This window comes from Papilio machaon, chromosome 12 (assembly GCF_912999745.1).
Source record: "Papilio machaon chromosome 12, ilPapMach1.1, whole genome shotgun sequence".
Taxonomy (NCBI): Eukaryota; Metazoa; Arthropoda; class Insecta; order Lepidoptera; family Papilionidae; genus Papilio; species Papilio machaon.
Window position 1 is genome coordinate 4,833,575 of NC_059997.1, and position 20,464 is coordinate 4,854,038.

Here is a 20,464-nt window from a genome sequence, read left to right on the forward strand (position 1 = left end):
CTAATGAATAAGTCTAACCATACTTGAAGTAAAGTGATCTCCGCCTCACTAAAAGTTTAAGAAACTCAATTAGTATTATTTTTCAGTTCAGCTCAATTTTGATTTTGGATTGAAATTAAAAACAAGAACATATATTAAAAATGTTTGTAGCATGTAACATTTACACCTGTCAGTCAGAAATATACTGACAATGGCATAACCACAACTGTCAGTGTCAAAACAAGCAACAGTAAAATAGTAATCCAAAAAAAGTACAAGTAACTGCAACTTGTTCTGTGCTGCTGTGTATATAGTTATGTGCTGTGCTGTGCATCAGAGTTGAGAAGCGTAGTGAATTCTCTTTTCAAATAATTAGTAAAACGCGTACGCGTACCCGAGAGGTAAGTGGAGATCAAAATTTTAATATTTTAAACAAGTATAAGTGACCTGTGTTATTAAAACCTATGAATGTTTTACCTTTCCTCTCTTGCATGCAGCCTCATATTACAAGGGATGGAACCTAAACAAGGTTTGTTTTAGCAAACATTTATAGAATCAGAATGTCGAGTTTCTAATGTAAATATTACGACTGATTGTTATAAAATACCCTTGTTGAATTATATTGATAGTAGTCCCTCGTAGATTTCAAATCTAAATTGCTAAAGAATTAGTAAGAAAGAGTACTACTTAAGACTCCATTATAATTATTTTTTGAGATTACAAAGCTGTGTTAAATAGTGCTGTCACATTATTTTTTTTTTATCTTTTATAATATGTTGTTTTTATATAATACCTCACTTTTCAATATTTAGTAAAATTTTTTGCTATGAAGTATGAACAAAAAACAAATTAATCAGTATATTCAAAGACTCTTCTTACTTACAGATACTTTTAATGAGACTGTTTCATCTATAATAGAACGGAAAGTGCGTGGTTGGCTCAGCGGAGTTATTGAAGATATGAGGCGCAGCAGTCCAGTACAACAATGGCTAGATTCACTGCCAGCAGATACTGAAGTTGAAGAGAAACAAGTTGAAGACCAGGCAGAAAATACACAATCTGATGAAAACAAAGCAGAAAATTCTGTAACTGACAACACAGTGGTGGAAGTGAGTAATGTGGAACTAAAAGATGATAAAAACTTAGATGTTCCAACACAAAAAGAAATATGGAAGAGGAAATCTTTGGAGAGTGGTATGCTTACGAGTACACCAAATAATAGAAGTGTTAAGAAAAAACTGCAGCGGGATCACTCAGTTCAGTCAGAAGGATGCGTACCTAGATTTAAGAATCCATTGCTCAGAGATCACTCTTTACAGGTAAGTTTATTCCCATAAAACTGATATTAAAAAAAGATGATGATGACAGAGAATGAGAGCTTAAATTTGATTTATAAAATTAAAAAATTTTAAGGTAATAAATACACTAACAATTGGCACATAACAGCTATAAACCTTGAGAGAGGAACTATCAGGAAAATCTGTTTTTATCATTAATTGTAATGACAACTGATTATATTTAATTTGTACTTTAGTCAGATGCAAGTGGATCTAGCAGCAGTTCAGTGCTCAATGTGCTTGGGGCCAGGAAAGTAGATGCTGAATCAGTACTATTGGCACTTGGCTTTGGCCCCAGTGAAAAACAACAAAAGTTACAGAGGATACCAGATCGCTTCCTAGTACCTTCTAAGGTAATATTACCATTAATTTTTTAATACTTGAATAATCATTTCATATACATGAAATGACATAATAAGAAACATTACATATATTTTTTGGTTAATTACATGAAAGCTACTTAAGATATTGGCACAAGACTATATTCAGTTGACTTACTGACAGTTTCTATGGCCATGCCATATATTGTTGTCTCGGTTTTGAAAAAAGAGAATGTGAGGGATAATAATATCGACGGTGGAAAGCATAAAAGCTGTAATCCTTGAAATCGCGAATATGTTTTTCACACGTTAATAATGTCAACCATTATCAAACGATAATGATTTTATTATAGGTTAGCACAAACTACACAACATTGCTAAATACCGCATGCTTGTAGGCGTATCAGCTCACGAGTTATGATTTTTTGGCTCTCCTGTAAAGTTCATACTTTCGGGTTTACAGCGTTTACGCTTTCCAGCGTCGATATGTTTCAACACAAGTCTCACCACAGTCAAACGGACAGTCAGAATGGCACAGGCTGTTAAGTTTTTGAACTCTCTTAATTGTTTATTTATAGCATGGAATATCTATTTTATAGTTGGTGTATTTTGATATATATTAATTTTGATAATTTCAGTTAAAAGGCATAAGCACTGAGAAATTCATAAAGGATGAACAGCTTTCAATGCGCATGCACGACTGTGGTATATTCGGATATAGAGGTCTTACAGGTGAGTTTTGTGTTTTATAATAATGTGCACTAACAAGGAATTAGGGCTTATTTATTATAATAATTATTCATAAACACAATTGGGTAATTTATTTATTAATGGTTTTTGCTTTTTAATTTACATATAACAATATATTTAATTAAAAATTCATAGAATAATCAACTCAACTCATATACAGTATAGATGTGTAATAGATAAATAAGTACATAGTAAAATTCAGAGAATTGAAAAGAGATTGAAGATTCTAAGCAGTTTCCAAATAAGGAGGTTTTACATTTCTGTTTCAAACACACAGAATTTCTAACAGACCTAAAGTTTATAAATATACCACAGACGGTAAATTAAATTGTTTGAATCAAAATTTATTTATAGTTTTTCATGGTCGAGGACATGGTGATATCACATTATCATTGGCGCCGGTTCATGAGCTTTTTAAAGGTTAATTTAACAATGTATTTTAGTGCTACTAACAATACTAATAAACTCACAGAGCACTGCACGCCCGTGTGCCGCTTCATGAAAGCCACGACCACTGGTTTACATGGGCCATATCAGATCCCTGATATTGCTGTACAGTAAGTAACATTTTATATTATACGCTTTTTATATTTAATTTATGCTTCAATTAACAATATATTTGTTTTCATTTGCTTTTCATTTTATAACACATTAAATAGCAATTAATTTATATTTATTTTTATTGGGCATTTCCAAAGTTATTTGGTCATTTTTTTTCGTTATAACTTTTGTAAACCAATAAGTATGTCTAATGGAATTTTACCGAAGGCAACAGTCTAATCTAACTATGTGTTTCCACTGCATTGAAACTTGTTGTCACCCTTTATGTTCACTTAAAAAAAAATAGAGACACCAATATGTGTCATCACAACTATTGCGGCAGTTGACACCCACAGTGATATATCTGAGATGACACTGTGTACTGTATGTGTATGAAGTTATCTGATTAATTTTTATGTTGTATTTTTTATATTAATTCATATAATATGACATATGAAGTCTTATTGTTATAATGTTTGTTGAATGAATGTATATAAAACCTGCATCAGATTTATTTTAAGTTTTTGTTTAATGTTTTTAATACTTGATAATATATAAATAATGATTCAGTTTGATCTCAACACATTAATGAATAATTAGTTTTTTAAAATATTGTAATGTTTTCAAATCCAATCCAATATAAAAAATATAGTAAAACCTAATTGTTAATACTTTATCTGTAGTTTTTAGTCAGTAAACAACATTTTCCTGTCGAAATCTCGGATGTTCTTTTCTCATAAAAAAAATAATAATTTAGACACATGTTGAAAACATTGAAGGTAAGTACGACGTAGAAAAAATACAGGGGCACAAAACATTGTCATTTTATGTCTGTTGCAATGAAGAACTGTTGTAGGCAATAGAATCAGTACTGGTAGCTAGTGTTAATGTAAACTTGCAAACATTTTTATTATTTAAGTTAATAGGTTTAAAGGAAGTAGCAGTACAGCAACATCATCCGTCTTTCCGCTGATAACAAACACCAAAATAGCATATTAAATTGTAGATAATTTAACAACAATTTAGTTCGCAGTAGAAATAATATCTTATTTGAAGAGAACGAGGAAACACAATCGTAATTGCAATTTATATTAAATTGTGTGTAGGTCGCTTTAATGCTCATTGTAGTCGTCCTCCAGATTCCAACGGCCTTGTGTTGAGGAAAATGAATACATCGTGGGCGAGACAAACAAATTGTTTACTTCCTACAAATTGTTTTAAATTATTATACTACATTTGATGCTCGGCATCGCCTTGTCAATGTTACATGAAGATAGTAAAAAATATGCTACCTTGGTTAAACCCTACGTTTTTTCCTTTACTCCGGAGTTGGTTACAAATTTATTTCAGTAACGCTACCAGATAATAAATAATAGAGATGTAAAAACAAATAATATTGTCCACCCCACGGATTACCTGTTTAACGCTTTTATGGTCTAGCAAAGGGGTGCTATTCTAATAAATACAAGTCGTAATGTGCTTATGTAGCTATTTATAGATAAACCACCTCATAAACTATTAATACTACTTATAATTAAATCGATGAAAAGATAACTTTTATATTAAGAACTTTAAGTTATGTTTATTTGAACAACATCAGAAATTTCTTCCATCAACGGACATTTTGTTAGTAACTTATTTTCTTCAAAGTGAGAAAATATATAAAACGTTTATACATATTTTATTTCTTCTTCACAGTTCTTTGACAGTCGGTTAAATTCTTAAATTCGTAATTTCGTTAAATATCACGAGTTGTGTCGTTATCATTTACAAAGAGCTTATTCGAGCGTCGCTAAGTTGTTCTAATTATTATTGCACACATACTATATACTCTCGAGAGTAAAGCATCACACGTCTCACGAGACACAACAATTTAGCTTGTTTAAATTCTAATTCATTTTGAGAGAGCTACTTATTAACTGTCTATTATATTAATTGTTTTGAAATTGTATTTAATTATTTGTTCACCTGTTCGAAATCATCTAAGTGTGAACGTGGTTGTATGAAAAAAAGGCCTGAGGTAACTAAAAAAATTGGTAGAAAAGACTCATTACGGCAGTAAGTATGAAATTAATTCGTTTAGTGTAATTATGTTTGGAATGTTGTGTTTCAGGGAATCCCCATGTACCACCATCGACAATTGTAGCTAAGATAATGGAGTGTATCCTGCACGACAACGTGTGTCGCGAGGAGGCGCTGATGAAGGCGCGACACTCGATTGCGGACTTGCGCGGTGCCCCGGCGCTGCACGCACAACTCGCCCGCGCAGCATTCAACAGACAGACCACAAACTAGGCACTTTTACTTATATCACCCCATTACTTAATTTTTTTTTTCATATATTGATCCTTATCTTTGGACGTAATTGTAATTTTAAAGGTTCAAAAGGGACTCTTATACGATTTTGTGGGTTGAAAATCTAAGATAGAATTGACTTAAGTAATCTGTCGATTAAAAATACATAAGTGTGATTTACAAATTGACAGTTTCTTCTGTCAATTTGAGTTTTTTTTTCGGTTTGTTTGATTTTCGTGATATGCGGTGAGCTCAATTTTTTAATGGATAATAAACGATAAATCGTGATATGTTAAGTAATTTAAAAGTATTTTTATCAAAATTAGTGTGTTTGTTTGAGTAGTAATTTTAAAAATATAAATGTTATTTGGTTGTGATGTTGTGGTGTATATTCATAAATACAGTCGAACCTGGGTAACCGAGAAATCTTGTAATGACACCATTTTTTTTAAATACTACAGAATGATAAAACTGCCACATTTTTAATTACAACATTATTTTATATCAGTATATTCTTGACTTATTTTTTTTTATATAAGTGCCAAACCTAAAAAGACGCAAACATAGCTAGTCAAACAAAAAATGTCATAGAAATACGTATATTATGATTATTTTAAATTAAATATCTTCTCATAAAACTAATAAAAATATAGCGTTATTTTCTAATTATAATGTTTATACTATGTTACAGAATTTAAAACGATTTCGATCCAAAAGTACTTATTCCTATTTTAAAAGGTAATATGCATAAATCTTAAAAAATATTTTACTATGGGATTTATTTTATTTAACGTATAGTTTTAGTTTTCTTTTGGCCATTTTAATATATTTTATAAAAGTATAAAAAATGTTTACTTAAAATTTATTTAGAGTTTTGAAATATTTTTGTTGTAAAGATTACATTGGTGGAGGTTACAGTTCTATGAGATATCTTGTACGATGTTTGTTTTATTTATATTTCGTTATAATTAACTGATAATTTTACAAAAAGAAAAAGTCCGTGAGTCAAAATATTGTACAAAATTAATATTATTCTGTTTCAAAGATAAATATCATAGTATTGACACGTTAGTTGATTATTTCATGAAAACAAAGTGGAATGTGCAATTTTTTTTAATGTAGTTTATAAGTATTATTAAAAATATTTTTCCTTCATATTTTATTATCTATTTCTATCTTCTCAATTTCATATTTTGAATTTTTATAGTATTTTATTCTTGTAGTTACATATTATACCTGAAATATGTGAATAAAACATATCTAAGATATATAAATACTTATTCTAGCAATTTTTCTATAGTAGTAGGTAGACAGGGTTCTTTCTATATTTACAATCTTTTATTCTTCTAAATCCTTCCAAAAAACTTTATACACATACATATTGTATACAAATCTTTTAATATTATTAAAATTTAAATTTTATTATATCTTGTAAAATTAAATAAAGTAAATATAGAGTTATATATGATATGATTGGGGTAGAAATATTATAAAATGACATTCTTATTTTATTTTTTTAAATTTTGCGTTAGTTACATTCTTTGATAGTACGTGGTTTTATTTGATGCATTTGTCTTTTAAATGTTTGATGAATCTTGTTTAAAAAAAGCTTGTGTTCCATTTCTGTTGTCTGAACTCAAATACGGTTAAATAAGTCTACGTACATCTTTTATTGTTTCTCTTCTGTATTTCTTAATATTTGTGTATGTTAAAAAACTATAAATATATTAGTATCATAGTTTTAAATTAAAATAAGTTGAATTGTAAATATCAAAGTGAGATGCACTCAAATGTTTTAATCTTGTTTAAGTTTTTATTGTGTTTTAAAGTTAATAATATTTTGTCGTGCCTTATTCTATTAGGTATCAGTTGTTAGTATAGTAACCATTGAATTACATGAATCTATAATAAAATGTTGTGTTGTGATCTTCAGTTGATTGCTCATTAAATTTATTATGTTATTACATTTATGTTTTATTACCAAAAAATAGTTAATGTTAAGGAAAATAATAATAGTTATATTTTCTTCATTCATTTATACATTTTTGTCTTCTAACACTTTGTCACTAGTAATAAGTGAGACGGTTATACCATCCATCGAAAAGCCAATTTCTAATGCAGAATTTTCGAAACTCATCGAAACCCAATAACAGTAATACAAAAGGAACCGCTAAGAACCACCTGAAAAAGTATTATCATTTTTATTAAAAGCTTTTATGTCTATAGCAAAATTATATTTTTAGGCATCGTTGTAAGAAAATAAATGATGAGCATATTTGAATACAGTGTGATGCTTAGAACATGTTTCATCAACACATCTCAGGGAAAATGTTTGGCAAACTTACCATTGCAATCGCAGCGGATACGTGTAAAAAAAGTCATTGAGCACCGGCACGTAGCAAAGAATACAAGCGAGCAACAATTCAAATATCAATCCCAGATTTAAAACTTTATTCTTCATTCCTAGAACAAAGCATGGAATTATTGTGGAGTGATATTAATGTATTAAATTCTGACCACCATATCTACTCTTGAAGTTCTCAGTTATCATGTAAGAGCTATAAATCTGTCACGTCCATACTTTTTTTACTTATTATATCTATCTATGTAAATTAATGGAATATCAATATTGTCCATACCGACATCGAATATAGAATTAAATCTTGTTTTACATATGATGCCGTTCATTATCTGCGTGACGACGACTGCCACGAAGTAGGTCGCCTGGCAGGCACGCTCTAGCTCCTTCCTCTCCTCGTAAGTCCACTCTTGGCCTAGAGAATCCCGCACGTCGGTCACCGCTTCGTTATCCCAACGCTGTCTTATACCTTGGATAAATAAGTTCATAATAAACGGAAGTAACTAACAGAACTTATCTGTACCAATTGTGTCTAAGCCTGTTGGAAATTGACAAGACCCTTATATGTAAAAGCGAAATTAGACAAATTAGTTTTTTTCCTACCTGCCCCCCACTACAATTAGCCAAGATCATCGGCTGGCAAAGCCTTTAGATAATATCATGTTTTGCCGAACTTATGCAAAACACAATCTCTGGAAGGTTCTCACACTAGTTAAACGGTGAATTGCAATAAAAGACACAATTTGAAAAACATAATACCAAAGAGATCTGAAGGGTAGAAGCCATGTTCGGCCATGACGGTGAAATAGGCGTACATGCCCGCCGCGAACTCGATGAGGCCGAGATGACCGTAGACGAGGTAGAGCATGCGCGCGGAGACGAGGCCGTCGCCCTGGCGCGGCGGCCGGCTCATCACGTCCGCCTCCGCGCTCTCATACGATAGCGACACCGCCGGCCACATGTCCGTGCCCAGGTCCACGCACAGGATCGTCATAACACCTGCACACCAATATACGTAAGAAAAAGGCCACATAATCATCATTATCCCCGTCTGTTTGTTCCCGGACGTAGACTGGCCTAAATCAAGAATTAAATAAGTTTTGAAGGCATATTTGTTATGACGACGTAACATGTACCTATCCATCCGGCTACTTGAGAGATAGATATTTATGTTACTTGTAGCTTGTTAGCGCGTACGTTTGAACATATTTATGTTTACACATAAGAGCTTTTTATCTTGTTTTAAATATTGTAGCTTATTATTATTCATAGCATTATTGTAAATATAAAAAAATATGTTGGAACTAACCTAATGGCAACGGTATAGAAAACAAGATAAACATTAAAACAGGCAAGATTTCAGGCACGTTGGATATTAGAATGTAGCACACGGACTTCTTCAGGTTGTCAAATATTTTCCGACCCTCTTCAATTCCGATTACAATCGTAGCGAAATTGTCGTCCATTAGAATGATATCCGCCGTCTGCTTAGATACCTAACAAAAATAAATGCACATATCGGATGAAAGATTCGAAAATTTGGTATCAGACTTCTATGATTCGGGACTCGACAATGTTAAGCACAAATTGTGGTTATTTGGGATCGATTTCACAAAGTAACATAAATCAGCTGATTTTTTTTGCATATTGGCATAAGTTAGACTTATAGCCAAAATATAATACACTAAACCTGTGATCCCGTAATACCCATGGATATGCCGATGTCGGCGCGGCGCAGGGCAGGCGCATCGTTGACGCCGTCCCCGGTGACGGCCACTACGCCGCCGCGCCGCTGACACGCCTCCACTATCTGCAGCTTCTGAGTCGGCGACGTCCGAGCGAATACTGTCACATTATCTCAGATAACACCTCAATTTCCCAAGGTTAACGTGCATGGCAAGTGGGCAAAAAATCGTTGATTTTCCCATGTATTAACAAAACTATCTTACCAATTTCGTAATGTTTTTCTAGAGTTAAATACAGTAGATCTGGAGTCATATTTCTTAGATCGTTCCCTGTGACTACATGGCAGGTGGGAGTGGTTGCAATGCCCACCTCCTGCGCCACCGCCCGCGCGGTTGCCGGGTGGTCGCCCGTCACCATCATGACTCGCACTCCTGCTGTACGCACTCGTTCTATTGCGTTCTTCACCTTTTTAATACAATTAGTATACTATTTATGTAGTGTACAAATAATAATGCGGTGTACAAGATTCATAGTCCTTTGCCAACTTGGTAATACCATCTAGATATTAGGCGTTTTATCTAACGCATACCCCTTGCCCATTGAATTTAGTAGTTATTATTTGTGTCTATTGAGAACTATTATAATTATGCTGTACCTCCTCTCGTGGTGGATCTTTTAATCCTGTAATACCAATAAATCGAAGACCATCCAATGGAAAATTCACATCTTCCGTATCGAATTCATAATTTTTAGGAAAAATTTTTGGATCCAGTATCAAATCGGCAAATGCCAAAACTCTTTCACCTGAAAGAACCAAACGTTTTATCATCTGTATCTAAAATACAAAGATAGAATAAATCCATACCTGTTGTAGCAAGATCTTCGATAGCTTTATTTACTGATTCCTTTATTTCATTGGTTATATTAGCGTTATTATTAGCTACAACTACAGTATTGCACCGAGTTAATATGCACTCGGGAGCGCCTTTCATTACCACCACGTAGCGAGACATATTCTTATCTTGGTGTACGCTCACCTGAAATTAACGATTTTTTGGTACCTACTCAATAACTCATTTATAATCGTTTATTTTAATAACAGTTTGTCAATCCTCTCTTTATCGGGCATGAATAACTACTAGGAAAACAAGAACTAGGTTTACATAAGTTTATTTACTATAGTTTAAATGACGAATTTTGTCTTATAATATTCATACGTATGTCTATGAAATATTAAATTACTGGCTTACTTGATATTTATTAGTAGAGTTGAATGGTATTTCAACAATTTTTGGATAGTTCTGCCGTACTGTCGCCGGGTCATTGTACGCGCAGAGAAATGTTAAGATGGCCGTTTCAGACGCATCCCCGTGGATTTCCCCATTTTCATCAATAGTTGCCGTGCTACATAAAGCACCGCATGTTTTTAAAGCTTGTAATGCTGAAGACATGTAAATATGATTAGAATTTCTCATTATAAAACCTTTAAATAGCATCAATACAAAAATTATTACTCGTTCGAACTCCTTGGTAAATTAGGAAATGTATTTCTTACCTTTGTCATTCTTTAAATTATCTGAAAATGAAATAAATTGCATTTATCTATGTCGATTAATGTTATCAACAAAAAATATTCATAGTCATAGTTATACAAATATTCGTAGTCATACAAATATGTATTTACAGGTTTAGTACAGGTTAATTCAATAAAAGTTATGTAGCCTTCAAAATTTTCATTTACCTTCAAAATCTAGATCCAATACTGAATATTTGCGATTCCAAGTCCAAATGTCACGGACGCACATTTTATTTTTTGTTAGAGTGCCGGTTTTATCCGAACAAATGATTGTGACTGCTCCTAGAGCTTCAATAGCCTCCAAATTCTTGACGAGGCAGTTCTTCTTTACCATGCGTTGAGCTGTGAGCGTCAACGACGCTGTTATTGTTGGCTGCAGTCCTGTGAGGCAAGACGTTTTGTACTAACGGCTTATAACTTTTTACAAAAAAAAAATTGCTATATACTAATTTTCGTAAAAAGATTTTGTGTACCTTCAGGAATGTTAGCAACAATAATTCCTATTACAAATATTGTACTTTGTATGAAGGGGTATCCGAGAATAAAAGATGATGCGGCAATAAAAACACCCAGTCCTAGTGCCCACATCGACATGTACCACATGAAGCGACTAATTTCTCGACATAGGGGCGAAGGCGCCGGCTGTAAGCGTGCTGCCAGCCCGGCGACTCGGCCGAGCGCCGTCAAGTCGCCGCAGCATAGAACGACACCTAGAATTTCTTTCACTGTCTATAAATATAGTAAAACTTTACGTGATTCTTCGAGTCGGTGGTGGTGATCAGTCTCGCGTATATTCTAAAATTCTAAATTGACCTATAATATTTGCTAGTAAATTAAACTATTTATAAACAAAAATAAAATATAATTGATTATTTCGTTCAAAAAATTCATCTTATGGACTACTGAAATGTTCACCAAGTGCCCATCCTTCGACGCACTGCGTTGAAAAGAAGGCGACATTTTGTGATTCTAATATGTTTGTTGTCCCTTCTGTGTTGGAACGGGTAACAGCTCTACTTTCCCCAGTTAACGATGAAATATCCACCTGGAACAAAAGCCACAATAAATTTGTATAGCAAGTTTTTTGTTTTTGTGTCTACTTTACGTCTGGTATGGATGGAAATAATGAAATATGTATGCAATACACATGGTGTCCACGGTGGTAGATTTGCACAGCAGCAAAGAATTGGTTTCTAGTTTGCAGAATTTATTCCTTTTAATATTACTTTGAATCCTTTGCTTTCTATAATCCGAATATCTGCAGGTATGACGTCACCAGCCTTCACGTGCACGATGTCACCTTTGACCAGGTTAGTCACCGGCATCTCTGCGTTCCACACTCCATCTCGAATGCATTTCGTTGACATAGGTATCATGTTGTTAAATGTTTTTAATATCTAAAAAGTAAATAACGTTGAAGTTTTTAAATATCAGGAGCAAGATGAAAATCAATCAAATCTTTTATCCTTTGTACTGTGAAGCATTCGAATGAATCCAGTTAATTTATCAGCATCATCAGTTGCTATTGATGGTGTTGCTGTTTCAATTATTCATGATATTGGAAGTACAAGTACGCATGACTTTAACTGATTTACCACCAGTTTTCTTAAAAAAAACTCACCTTTGTACTTTTAAAGTTTTGGAAGAAGCTGAACAGACCACAGATGATGTCAACCGCTATGAGCACGCAGCCCAAATACAAGTTATCAGTGCTCGGACGTGCCTTCATCGACGATTCAATCGCGTACGATAACAAACAAAGTATTGCACCGAACCAAATTAATATTGAAAAACCTTTTGACAGAATTACATTTTTATTCCTTAACATAACGTGGATTAGCATACTTAAAATAATTGAGAAGTTTAAACGGATCATCAATTAAACTATATTTTTATATACGGTATGTACGGTATACATCATCATCATCAGCCTTTGTCTGGCAGACTGCAGGTATGCATGAGCTCCTTTGATAACTCTACTATGTTATCTTATTTCTTACTATTACTATAAATGTGAATGTTTAGATAGATGGATGGAAGAATGAATGTTTATTAAAAGGTATCTCCAGAACTGCTAAATCGATGTAGCTGAAATTTCTTATATATATAGAACATAGTCTGGAAGAACACGTAGGTACTAACTAATTAGGTTTTTTTTTAATCCGCACGGACGGAATCGCGAGCGACACCTAGTATAGTATGTAATTTATATTATAATTTTTTACCAGTAAACAGGCATTTTAGTAACATCTTAGGCCATTGAAAGTGTGAGGTAGGAGTCAAAGTGTTAGGGCCGTAATACTCCAAGAGGTCCACGGCAGCTGCACTTGTTAGCCCTTTTATTGGATCCGTTCCTAATCGAGTGTATAGATCTTCTACGAATTTTCATAAACAAATATTATGATCTTAGTCACATAGAAAATTATGCCAGTATCGTATTGCATTATTTTTATTTAAATACATTATTTTATCGTTAGCAAAAAAGTATCCTACAATGCATAATAGTGATCCTTGGATTGGATATACTATTGAGTTACGTAAAATCAGACTTTGTCTTTAGATTAAACACATCATGAAAAATAATATATTTTTTATACAGAATGTTATGCGATTACTAACTCAGTGGAATAAGGTGTGTGTTTGTTTCTATTTCTTTTTTGAGGGCATTAAGGCGAGTGCTGCTGAGATCTCTTGACCGCAGTCTCCTAGGATTGTTCGGCCGGAACAGCTCCGTAATAGAAGAGAAGCTTGATGATCTTCGATACATCTCGTTTTATATCTAGTTGAATATTTATGTTTAGTCGCGACAGTCTAGATTACGAGTAAGTTTTTTTTTTTTTAATTAAATGAGGGATTAAAATTAAATGATGGATGATTTCTGTATGGTATTTGTTATGTTTAGTATTTACGAAGCAAAAAAAGAGTTTCCTTATTATTAAAGACTTTAAGAAATTATTTATCTTCACAGGTGGGCACAGTTAATCGAAAAGTTAACTTCGTTAATCGTTAATTCGTTAATTAAAAAATTAACTTCGTTAATCGTTAAAGCGTTAAATTTCCGAAAATTTAACGTAAGTTAAAGTTAATCGTTAACAGTTAACCATACCAAAATTATACATACTAATTTCACAGTTATTGTGGCGACACTTGTTTAAAATAGTAATTTGACTATGCATTCTATAACAAATTAGTATTGGAGACAAGTATGAATGCATTATAGTATAATTCATTACGAGTGCGGAAAGCCTGTCATTGCAGAGTTCTGACAAATGTCTACCCGAGCCGAGGCGCAGCCGAAGGTGAGGGTTGACATTTGGAACATGTTGTAATGACAGTTCCGTACGTGTACTAAACAACTATTTAAATACAGTAGCGAATAAATGAAGCAATTTTATAGAATAATAAAAACACAATAAACTCAACTAACTAAAATGTTTGAAAAATGGCGCCAACTGTAAAAGAATACTAACAGAGATTTTTTTTGTTTTCTTCACCCATTCTGGGTAGGCAAAGGGAACTATGCTCTAACGGCCAAGTCTTCAGTAGATTATTTTTATTGATATGAAATGAAAATGAAATTTAATGAGATGAAATAAAATGAAACCTAACCTAATTCATTGAATCAAATCATTAAATCTAATATTGTAACAAATTAGGAACTCCTTTTTAGAAATATTTGCATAAATCATAAAAACTTCAATGATTTTTTTGTAAAAACTTCGTGGTTGGTTTTTTCTTTTTAATAGACATTATTTTGACAGTTGGGAAAGAGAACGCACGAGTTTGGAAAAGCTAAAGAAAAAGCAAGAGTAAAAAATTGTTTTGATACAGTTGCTCAAAAAGGGATTGGAGGGTATTTATTGCACGCAAACTTCACATATATCAATTATCAACTCGTTCGTTCACCATTCGAGTCGCCGACAGTCGCCCAACATAGTTGAACTTACGAGCGTGGCGTGGCACGTAATTTAAACAAAATGACAGCACGTCTCCAAGTTTCTAATTTAACGATTAACGGACTTTTTTTAACGGAAGTTGAATTTAACGGAAGTTAACAAAAGCGTTAACACTTTTTGAAGTTAACTTAAAAGTTAATCCGTTAAGCAAAATGTTAACTTCGTTAATTAACGATTAACGGATTAACGAGTTAATGCCCAGCTCTGTTTATCTTCATATAATTAGAACATTTATTATACGATATCATGTACATCTATATATATATATGTGCATATAATAACATACATATAAGGAAAAGATAATCTTTGACAACAATGTTTTTAAAAAAAATATTACAAATTACTTTTTGCTTTTAGTATTTTTGTCAGTACTGCGATTTCAACATCGTTAGTTTTTAAGAGATCATCGTAGTAAACTCTGCGCAGCAAGTTCTTAGTGACAAGTATCGAATTTGCGGGCAGTTTTGAAATCTCATTTATCTTATCCCAGGCTCTCCTTTCTAATTCCTCGGGCTTGTACACACGATTGATGAAACCGCATTCCAGTGCTTCCTTCGCTGACATTTTGTGATTGAATAGTAACATTTCAGCAGCCTGAAATATAACAACATAATGAAACTAAGGTATTGGCAGAGATAGTCGTTGATATTCTACAGATTCTACTTATGAGTACAATCATGTACAAGTGAAAGTAAGTACTACTATGAAACCTTAAATTCAGAATTTAGAATTTCTACGAAATGTTACCTTCCGTTGTCCGATAAGTCTTGGGAATGTTAGTGTAGATCCTCCTTCAGCAGTTATATGCAATTTTGAAAAGGGTGTGAGGAAGTAAGCCTACAAAAAAAAATTCGTTTTAATATCCGTTTAAATAGCGAGTAATTTTTATGCTATTTCTTGGTGTTTCTATGTAAATTGAACTTACATTTTCTGACGCATAAACCAAATCGCAGAGGGCAAGAGTCGTAGCCGCGATTCCTATAGCAGGTCCATTGACGATAGCTATTAGTAGTTTTGGGAATTTAATAAAAGCTTCGATAAAATCCTTCAAAAGTTTCATATGTTCATCTTCAGATTTACTCCCAGAGTTCGATACGTCATTGCCGCTGCTGTAAAACTCCGCTGTACCGGTCAACACAACCATACTGATGCTGTCATCAATTGCTGCTTCGTTGAGTATTTTAGTCACCCTATAGTACATATTACCGTCTATTGCATTTTTCTTCTGTGGTTTGTTAAACCTTATCACTTTAATGGTGTCTTTATTAGTTTCTACTATAGTATTGCCATCGTCCATTTTCATCTCTGTATTTTTAAGAACACGTAGATTTTATCGAGATTTCTGTAAAAAATATTTTAAAAATGTATTTGAGAAACGGAAGTACGTCAATAAAGCCGCATTCACATTTGTCTGACGTGTTGTGTCGTGATGCGTCAGAAAGGTATCGGTCTCATACAATTAATATGGTTGCGTGCACACTTCTCTGACGCAGTGTGTTGTGATGGCTTGTGTCGTGTCGCGTCAGTAGCGATCCCGGTCCGCGTCAGTTGGGTGAGGTGCGGGGGACGGCGCAGCGACACGACACAGCGGGTCGGACTAGTGTGCACGCGCACGTGTTGTGTTGTGACGCGTCAGTAGTTAGACATTCTAAAATACTGATGAAATTTTTCAGCATCACTCTCAAGCTCTTTAACGAGACAATGAAACTCGCCTTTAGTCTCTCTTTTTGTATTTACTGGATGTATCCAATATCTTCTTCTCTTTCTTTGTTTTATTAGAAGTGTTGCCAGTGCCAATAACTGCATATCTTCTTCATAATCTGAATCTGAATCGTATGATTCATGAAAAAACATTGCGAATGTGTAAACTCTCTGAGAGCTATAACTGAACTGATTAAAAATGCGTCATAACGCGTCACATAGATGTGAACAGTAGCCATCACGACAGAAAGCATCACGACACAACACGTCAGACAAATGTGAATGCGGCTTTACATAAACAAGATTAACTTAGTTACTATGTGCGATAAAGTTAGGTACACAAGGCCTGATCAAAGTATAGTCGAAGTGTTGCAGATTGTTTAATAGAAATGTCTTTATATTATCAAGTTAAATATTGTACAAAAATGGGATCAAAAGCGATTGTATATAAAAATTGAAGCTATCAAATAAAATCTTAACAGTTTTAGCGAGTTATTGGGATTATGTCTGAAACATTAATCCTCAAAACATTGCTATCCTAACTTGTTTATCAATTTATTTTATTTGTATACTAGCTATTATAGTCTAGTATTTATATATCTTCATTATAGTATTATTATAGTCGCGGACATGACTTCATCAACGCTGAATTAAAAAAATCATAGTAAGTAGCCTATGCGTTCTTCCAGACTGTGTTCTATATCTGTTTTAAATTTTTATCAAGATCCGTTAAGTCGTTTTGGAGATTAACAAACATTCATCCATCCATCCAAGTAAACTTTCGCATTTATAATCGCATTAATATTATAATAATAAGATCCATCACATAAAGTGATAAGACGATTCATAAAATGATAAGACGATTCATGTTCATATTCATGTTTTATATGCAAAATCTTATACAAAGGCTTATTTACTTAACATATTAGTAGGAATGAATTTTAAACCAAAACAAGTAACAACATATAGCACAGTACCAGACTATAGTTACTATACTCTTTGCACAGTAATTCTTGTTGTTGACTATAGTTGTAAGTTTGGTTATAGTAAATGATAACTTATTAGCTCATATCTTTTTAAGCGAATAACAAAATGAAACTTACCAAGAGAAATTAAGTGTACAAATTGTTATAATGCAATATTTGAAATATGAAATGTAAAATATTGGTGACCGAACAAACAAATGTAAACGACAATTAACTACTGATGCTAACTGATGTAAAAGAAACTAGACTTTGACCATAGATAAACACTCCGACGATAAGTCATTTTGACATTACAAATTGACAATCATGACATTGAAGTTGAAGAGTTGAAGGTGACGGAATGTGACTAAATTATTAAAATCAAAATTAAATTTTTCATACATGGTAGATGGAGAAATAGAAATTGTTTTATAAATAAGAGTTAGGTTGTACTAAAAAGTATTTTAGTTTAGTAATGTGTGGAGTGCTAACTAAACTAATAGGAAGTAGATTTTTTTATAATAAACTACCTTCTCTTTTAAAAGTTACAGCATCAGTATCATATCGAAGTATTAACATTTCCACTACAATGTTCAAGTCCGCAGTATTTGATTTAAAACATGCAGAAAAAGAACAAGTTAAGGAATTCCTTAATTCCTTCGACACTGTTCTTAGTGATTGTGATGGTAAGAATTTATATAGCAATAAAAAAATCAGGCAAACCTTACGTTAGAGTATAAAAAGTTTGTATTTGAACTAAATTGCTTTCCAGGTGTCTTATGGATCGACAATAACGCTATTCCTGGATCTGCAGATACCATGAATTACTTTCGTAAGATTGGTAAACGAGTATTTTTCGTAACCAATAATTCTACAAAGATTCGTAGCGACTTTGCACTTAAAGCCCAACAATTGGGTTTTATTGCAGATGAGGTATTTTAATAAGAATAATATTATAATAATATTATAATTAGTTAAACTATATTATCATAATTGAATTGTAAAATAATTTTGTAAAGTTAGATATGTAGACTAAATGTTTTATTTTAGAATGAAATTCTGTCCACATCTTACTTGGTTGCGCACTATCTCAAAAGTATTGGGTTTAAGAAGAAAGTTTACTTGATTGGATCAAATGGGATTGGAGACGAGTTGAATGCTGTGGGCATAAAACATGTTGGAGTTGGAGTAAGTCAATAAAAAAAAAATGCTATGTATTAATTAAAAACACTATGGATAGACTTTCTTTACAAATATACATGAAGCAAAACCAAATCAAATGTTTTGTTCTAATTTGAATAATCTTATTGGAATGATTTATTTACTTCATAGAAGGTCATATTGAAAAACAATAGCCAGCGTTCATATTTGACATTTTTTTCCCTCTATAACTCATGTCTGGTCTATATTTTTACCACTATTAAATACTTGTTATTATTTCAATATATGTATTTTCAGCCAGACCATGTTAAACCTGATTTCAAGTCACTGAAACCAACTGATTTAGATTCAGAAGTTGGTGCTGTTGTGGTGGGATTTGATGAACATGTCAGCTACCCAAAGTTCATGAAGGCCGCCTCATACCTAGCTTCTGAAGATTGCTTGTTTGTGGCCACAAATACTGATGAACGGTTCCCCAAATCCAGTTCAATAGTTGTTCCTGGATCGGGAACCTTGGTGAGAGCAGTCGAAACTTGTTCGGAGAGGAAAGCATTGGTGCTTGGGAAACCGCATGAATATATTAGGAAATATCTGGAATCCTGTGGTTTGAATCCGGCGAGGACTTTGATGATTGGGGACAGGTAAGATTTTCCTTCATAAAACTTTTGTTGATAAGAAAAGAAAAGGAATTAATCAAACAAGTAACGTAACATTAACTAAAATCTTACTAATATTATAAATGCGAAAGTTTAGATGAATGAGTGGATGGATGGATAGACAGATTGATGTTTGTTGGAAGGTATCTCCAGAATGGATCAACAGATCTGGATGAAATTTGGCACAGATTTAGAACATAGTCTGGAAGAACACATAGGCTAATAATTATTACTTTTTATTATTATTTTCAAATCCGTGCGAACAGAGTCGCGGGCGATAGCTAGTACGTTATAAAATAAGAACATTTAGTATATATTTTCCAGTTGAGTCAGTCCCTTCACATATTTAGTTCTAGATCTAGCAAATAAACATAGTATTCATTTGTTTCAGATGTAATACAGATATTGAATTTGGTGTTCGTTGTGGGTTTCAAACGCTCCTCGTGTTAACTGGTGTAACATCAACAAGGGATTTGGAGAAGATTCGTAAAGAGCAAATAGCACCATTGCCCGATGTTGTCCTACCAAAACTTGGAGATTTATTAGAAATAGTCAAGTCCTAGTACAAATTCAATTATTTAAAGAGATTTTAGATCATTGTACATTTTCAAACAGTATATATACTTTAGAATTAAATAGAGCAATTACCATTGAATTGTGATATTTATATTAGGTATCCAGTTTTTACACATTTCTACTTAAGTTGTTTTTGTTTTTTTAACAGGTTTTTTATTGCTGTGATGTAGCTCTTCTATTATGTGTTATAGTTTGTCTAATATATGGATGTTTAAACAATTTAATTCTATGTTTTTTGTATTATTTCTAAATATCTTACTCAATGTTATGTGAGCAATGTCTTTAAAAATAATAAATCTGATAATCTTAGGAAAGCGTAAGCGGCACTAACTAAGTTTAAGTATGAAATTTGATATGAAAATAATGTCGCTTTTATATCGAAAAATGATGATGGGATTTATGTATTTTTTATATATAGGTCTAGGTGAATACATAGTTATAGGAACATAACTCCGCTACGCCTATGCTACGCGCCTATAAAAAATTATATAGCATTTGACCTCTTGTAAAATTTATAATCTTAGAGTAGGCTTGAAACTCTTGGTTCTGATTACATAAAATTGAAATGCTTTTTACTAAATATCTATGCTCTACATTTCAAAATTAA

The 20,464-nt window shown here is 32.8% G+C and overlaps 4 protein-coding genes across 7 annotated transcripts; 2 read left to right on the forward strand and 2 right to left on the reverse strand.

Moving 5' to 3' along the window:
- Nucleotides 1–200: 200 nt before the first annotated feature.
- LOC106719136 lies at nt 201–5,378 on the forward strand. Of its 4 annotated transcripts, none has more exons than XR_001357404.2 (6): nt 480–508; nt 865–1,298; nt 1,514–1,669; nt 2,275–2,368; nt 2,830–2,943; nt 5,040–5,119. XR_001357404.2 is itself a non-coding variant. In XM_014513394.2 (6 exons), the coding sequence occupies exons 1-6, from the start codon at nt 493–495 to the stop codon at nt 5,074–5,076; spliced, it is 822 nt and encodes a 273-aa protein (XP_014368880.2). In that variant the 5' UTR covers nt 480–492; the 3' UTR covers nt 5,077–5,159. The 4 variants fall into 4 exon arrangements, 3 of the variants coding, with proteins under 3 accessions (XP_014368881.2, XP_014368880.2, XP_014368879.2); XM_014513394.2 differs by having other exon boundaries at nt 2,859–2,943; nt 5,040–5,159; XM_014513395.2 differs by lacking the exons at nt 480–508; nt 2,830–2,943 and adding an exon at nt 201–380 and having other exon boundaries at nt 5,040–5,377.
- A 1,909-nt stretch (nt 5,379–7,287) lies between these two features.
- LOC106719104 (sodium/potassium-transporting ATPase subunit alpha) lies at nt 7,288–13,714 on the reverse strand. The gene is made up of 18 exons (XM_045680306.1): nt 13,462–13,714; nt 13,068–13,217; nt 12,464–12,636; nt 12,069–12,239; nt 11,758–11,887; nt 11,316–11,552; nt 11,008–11,223; nt 10,822–10,842; nt 10,517–10,707; nt 10,132–10,303; nt 9,922–10,070; nt 9,530–9,731; nt 9,271–9,425; nt 8,890–9,076; nt 8,340–8,579; nt 7,861–8,049; nt 7,567–7,684; nt 7,288–7,402 (listed from the first exon to the last, which is right to left on the reverse strand). The coding sequence occupies exons 1-18, from the start codon at nt 13,607–13,609 to the stop codon at nt 7,288–7,290; spliced, it is 2,964 nt and encodes a 987-aa protein (XP_045536262.1). The 5' UTR covers nt 13,610–13,714.
- A 1,402-nt stretch (nt 13,715–15,116) lies between these two features.
- Nucleotides 15,117–16,140, reverse strand: LOC106719083 (enoyl-CoA delta isomerase 2). Its single transcript, XM_014513334.2, has 3 exons — nt 15,724–16,140; nt 15,546–15,635; nt 15,117–15,392 (listed from the first exon to the last, which is right to left on the reverse strand). Exons 1-3 carry the CDS (start codon nt 16,099–16,101, stop codon nt 15,132–15,134), a joined length of 729 nt encoding a protein of 242 aa, XP_014368820.2. The 5' UTR covers nt 16,102–16,140; the 3' UTR covers nt 15,117–15,131.
- A 1,654-nt stretch (nt 16,141–17,794) lies between these two features.
- LOC106719114 (glycerol-3-phosphate phosphatase) lies at nt 17,795–19,938 on the forward strand. The gene is made up of 5 exons (XM_014513370.2): nt 17,795–18,150; nt 18,237–18,397; nt 18,515–18,652; nt 18,923–19,266; nt 19,673–19,938. Exons 1-5 carry the CDS (start codon nt 17,940–17,942, stop codon nt 19,842–19,844), a joined length of 1,026 nt encoding a protein of 341 aa, XP_014368856.2. The 5' UTR covers nt 17,795–17,939; the 3' UTR covers nt 19,845–19,938.
- Nucleotides 19,939–20,464: the final 526 nt, after the last annotated feature.

Coding starts and splice junctions, on each gene's coding strand:
- LOC106719136 (XM_014513393.2), top strand. Junction 1,670..2,274: donor GCTTCCTAGTACCTTCTAAG/GTAATATTACCA, acceptor TGATAATTTCAG/TTAAAAGGCATAAGCACTGA. Junction 2,369..5,039: donor CGGATATAGAGGTCTTACAG/GTGAGTTTTGTG, acceptor GTTGTGTTTCAG/GGAATCCCCATGTACCACCA.
- LOC106719104 (XM_045680306.1), bottom strand. CDS start 13,609: ATGTATCGAAGATCATCAAGCTTCTCTTCTATTACGGAGCTGTTCCGG. Junction 9,426..9,529: donor AGAAAAACATTACGAAATTG/GTAAGATAGTTT, acceptor ATAATGTGACAG/TATTCGCTCGGACGTCGCCG. Junction 7,685..7,860: donor TAATTCTATATTCGATGTCG/GTATGGACAATA, acceptor GCTTTGTTCTAG/GAATGAAGAATAAAGTTTTA.
- LOC106719083 (XM_014513334.2), bottom strand. CDS start 16,101: ATGAAAATGGACGATGGCAATACTATAGTAGAAACTAATAAAGACACC. Junction 15,636..15,723: donor TGGTTTATGCGTCAGAAAAT/GTAAGTTCAATT, acceptor TTTTTTTTGTAG/GCTTACTTCCTCACACCCTT. Junction 15,393..15,545: donor GACTTATCGGACAACGGAAG/GTAACATTTCGT, acceptor GTTATATTTCAG/GCTGCTGAAATGTTACTATT.
- LOC106719114 (XM_014513370.2), top strand. CDS start 17,940: ATGTGTGGAGTGCTAACTAAACTAATAGGAAGTAGATTTTTTTATAAT. Junction 18,398..18,514: donor TGGGTTTTATTGCAGATGAG/GTATTTTAATAA, acceptor GTTTTATTTTAG/AATGAAATTCTGTCCACATC. Junction 18,653..18,922: donor TAAAACATGTTGGAGTTGGA/GTAAGTCAATAA, acceptor ATGTATTTTCAG/CCAGACCATGTTAAACCTGA.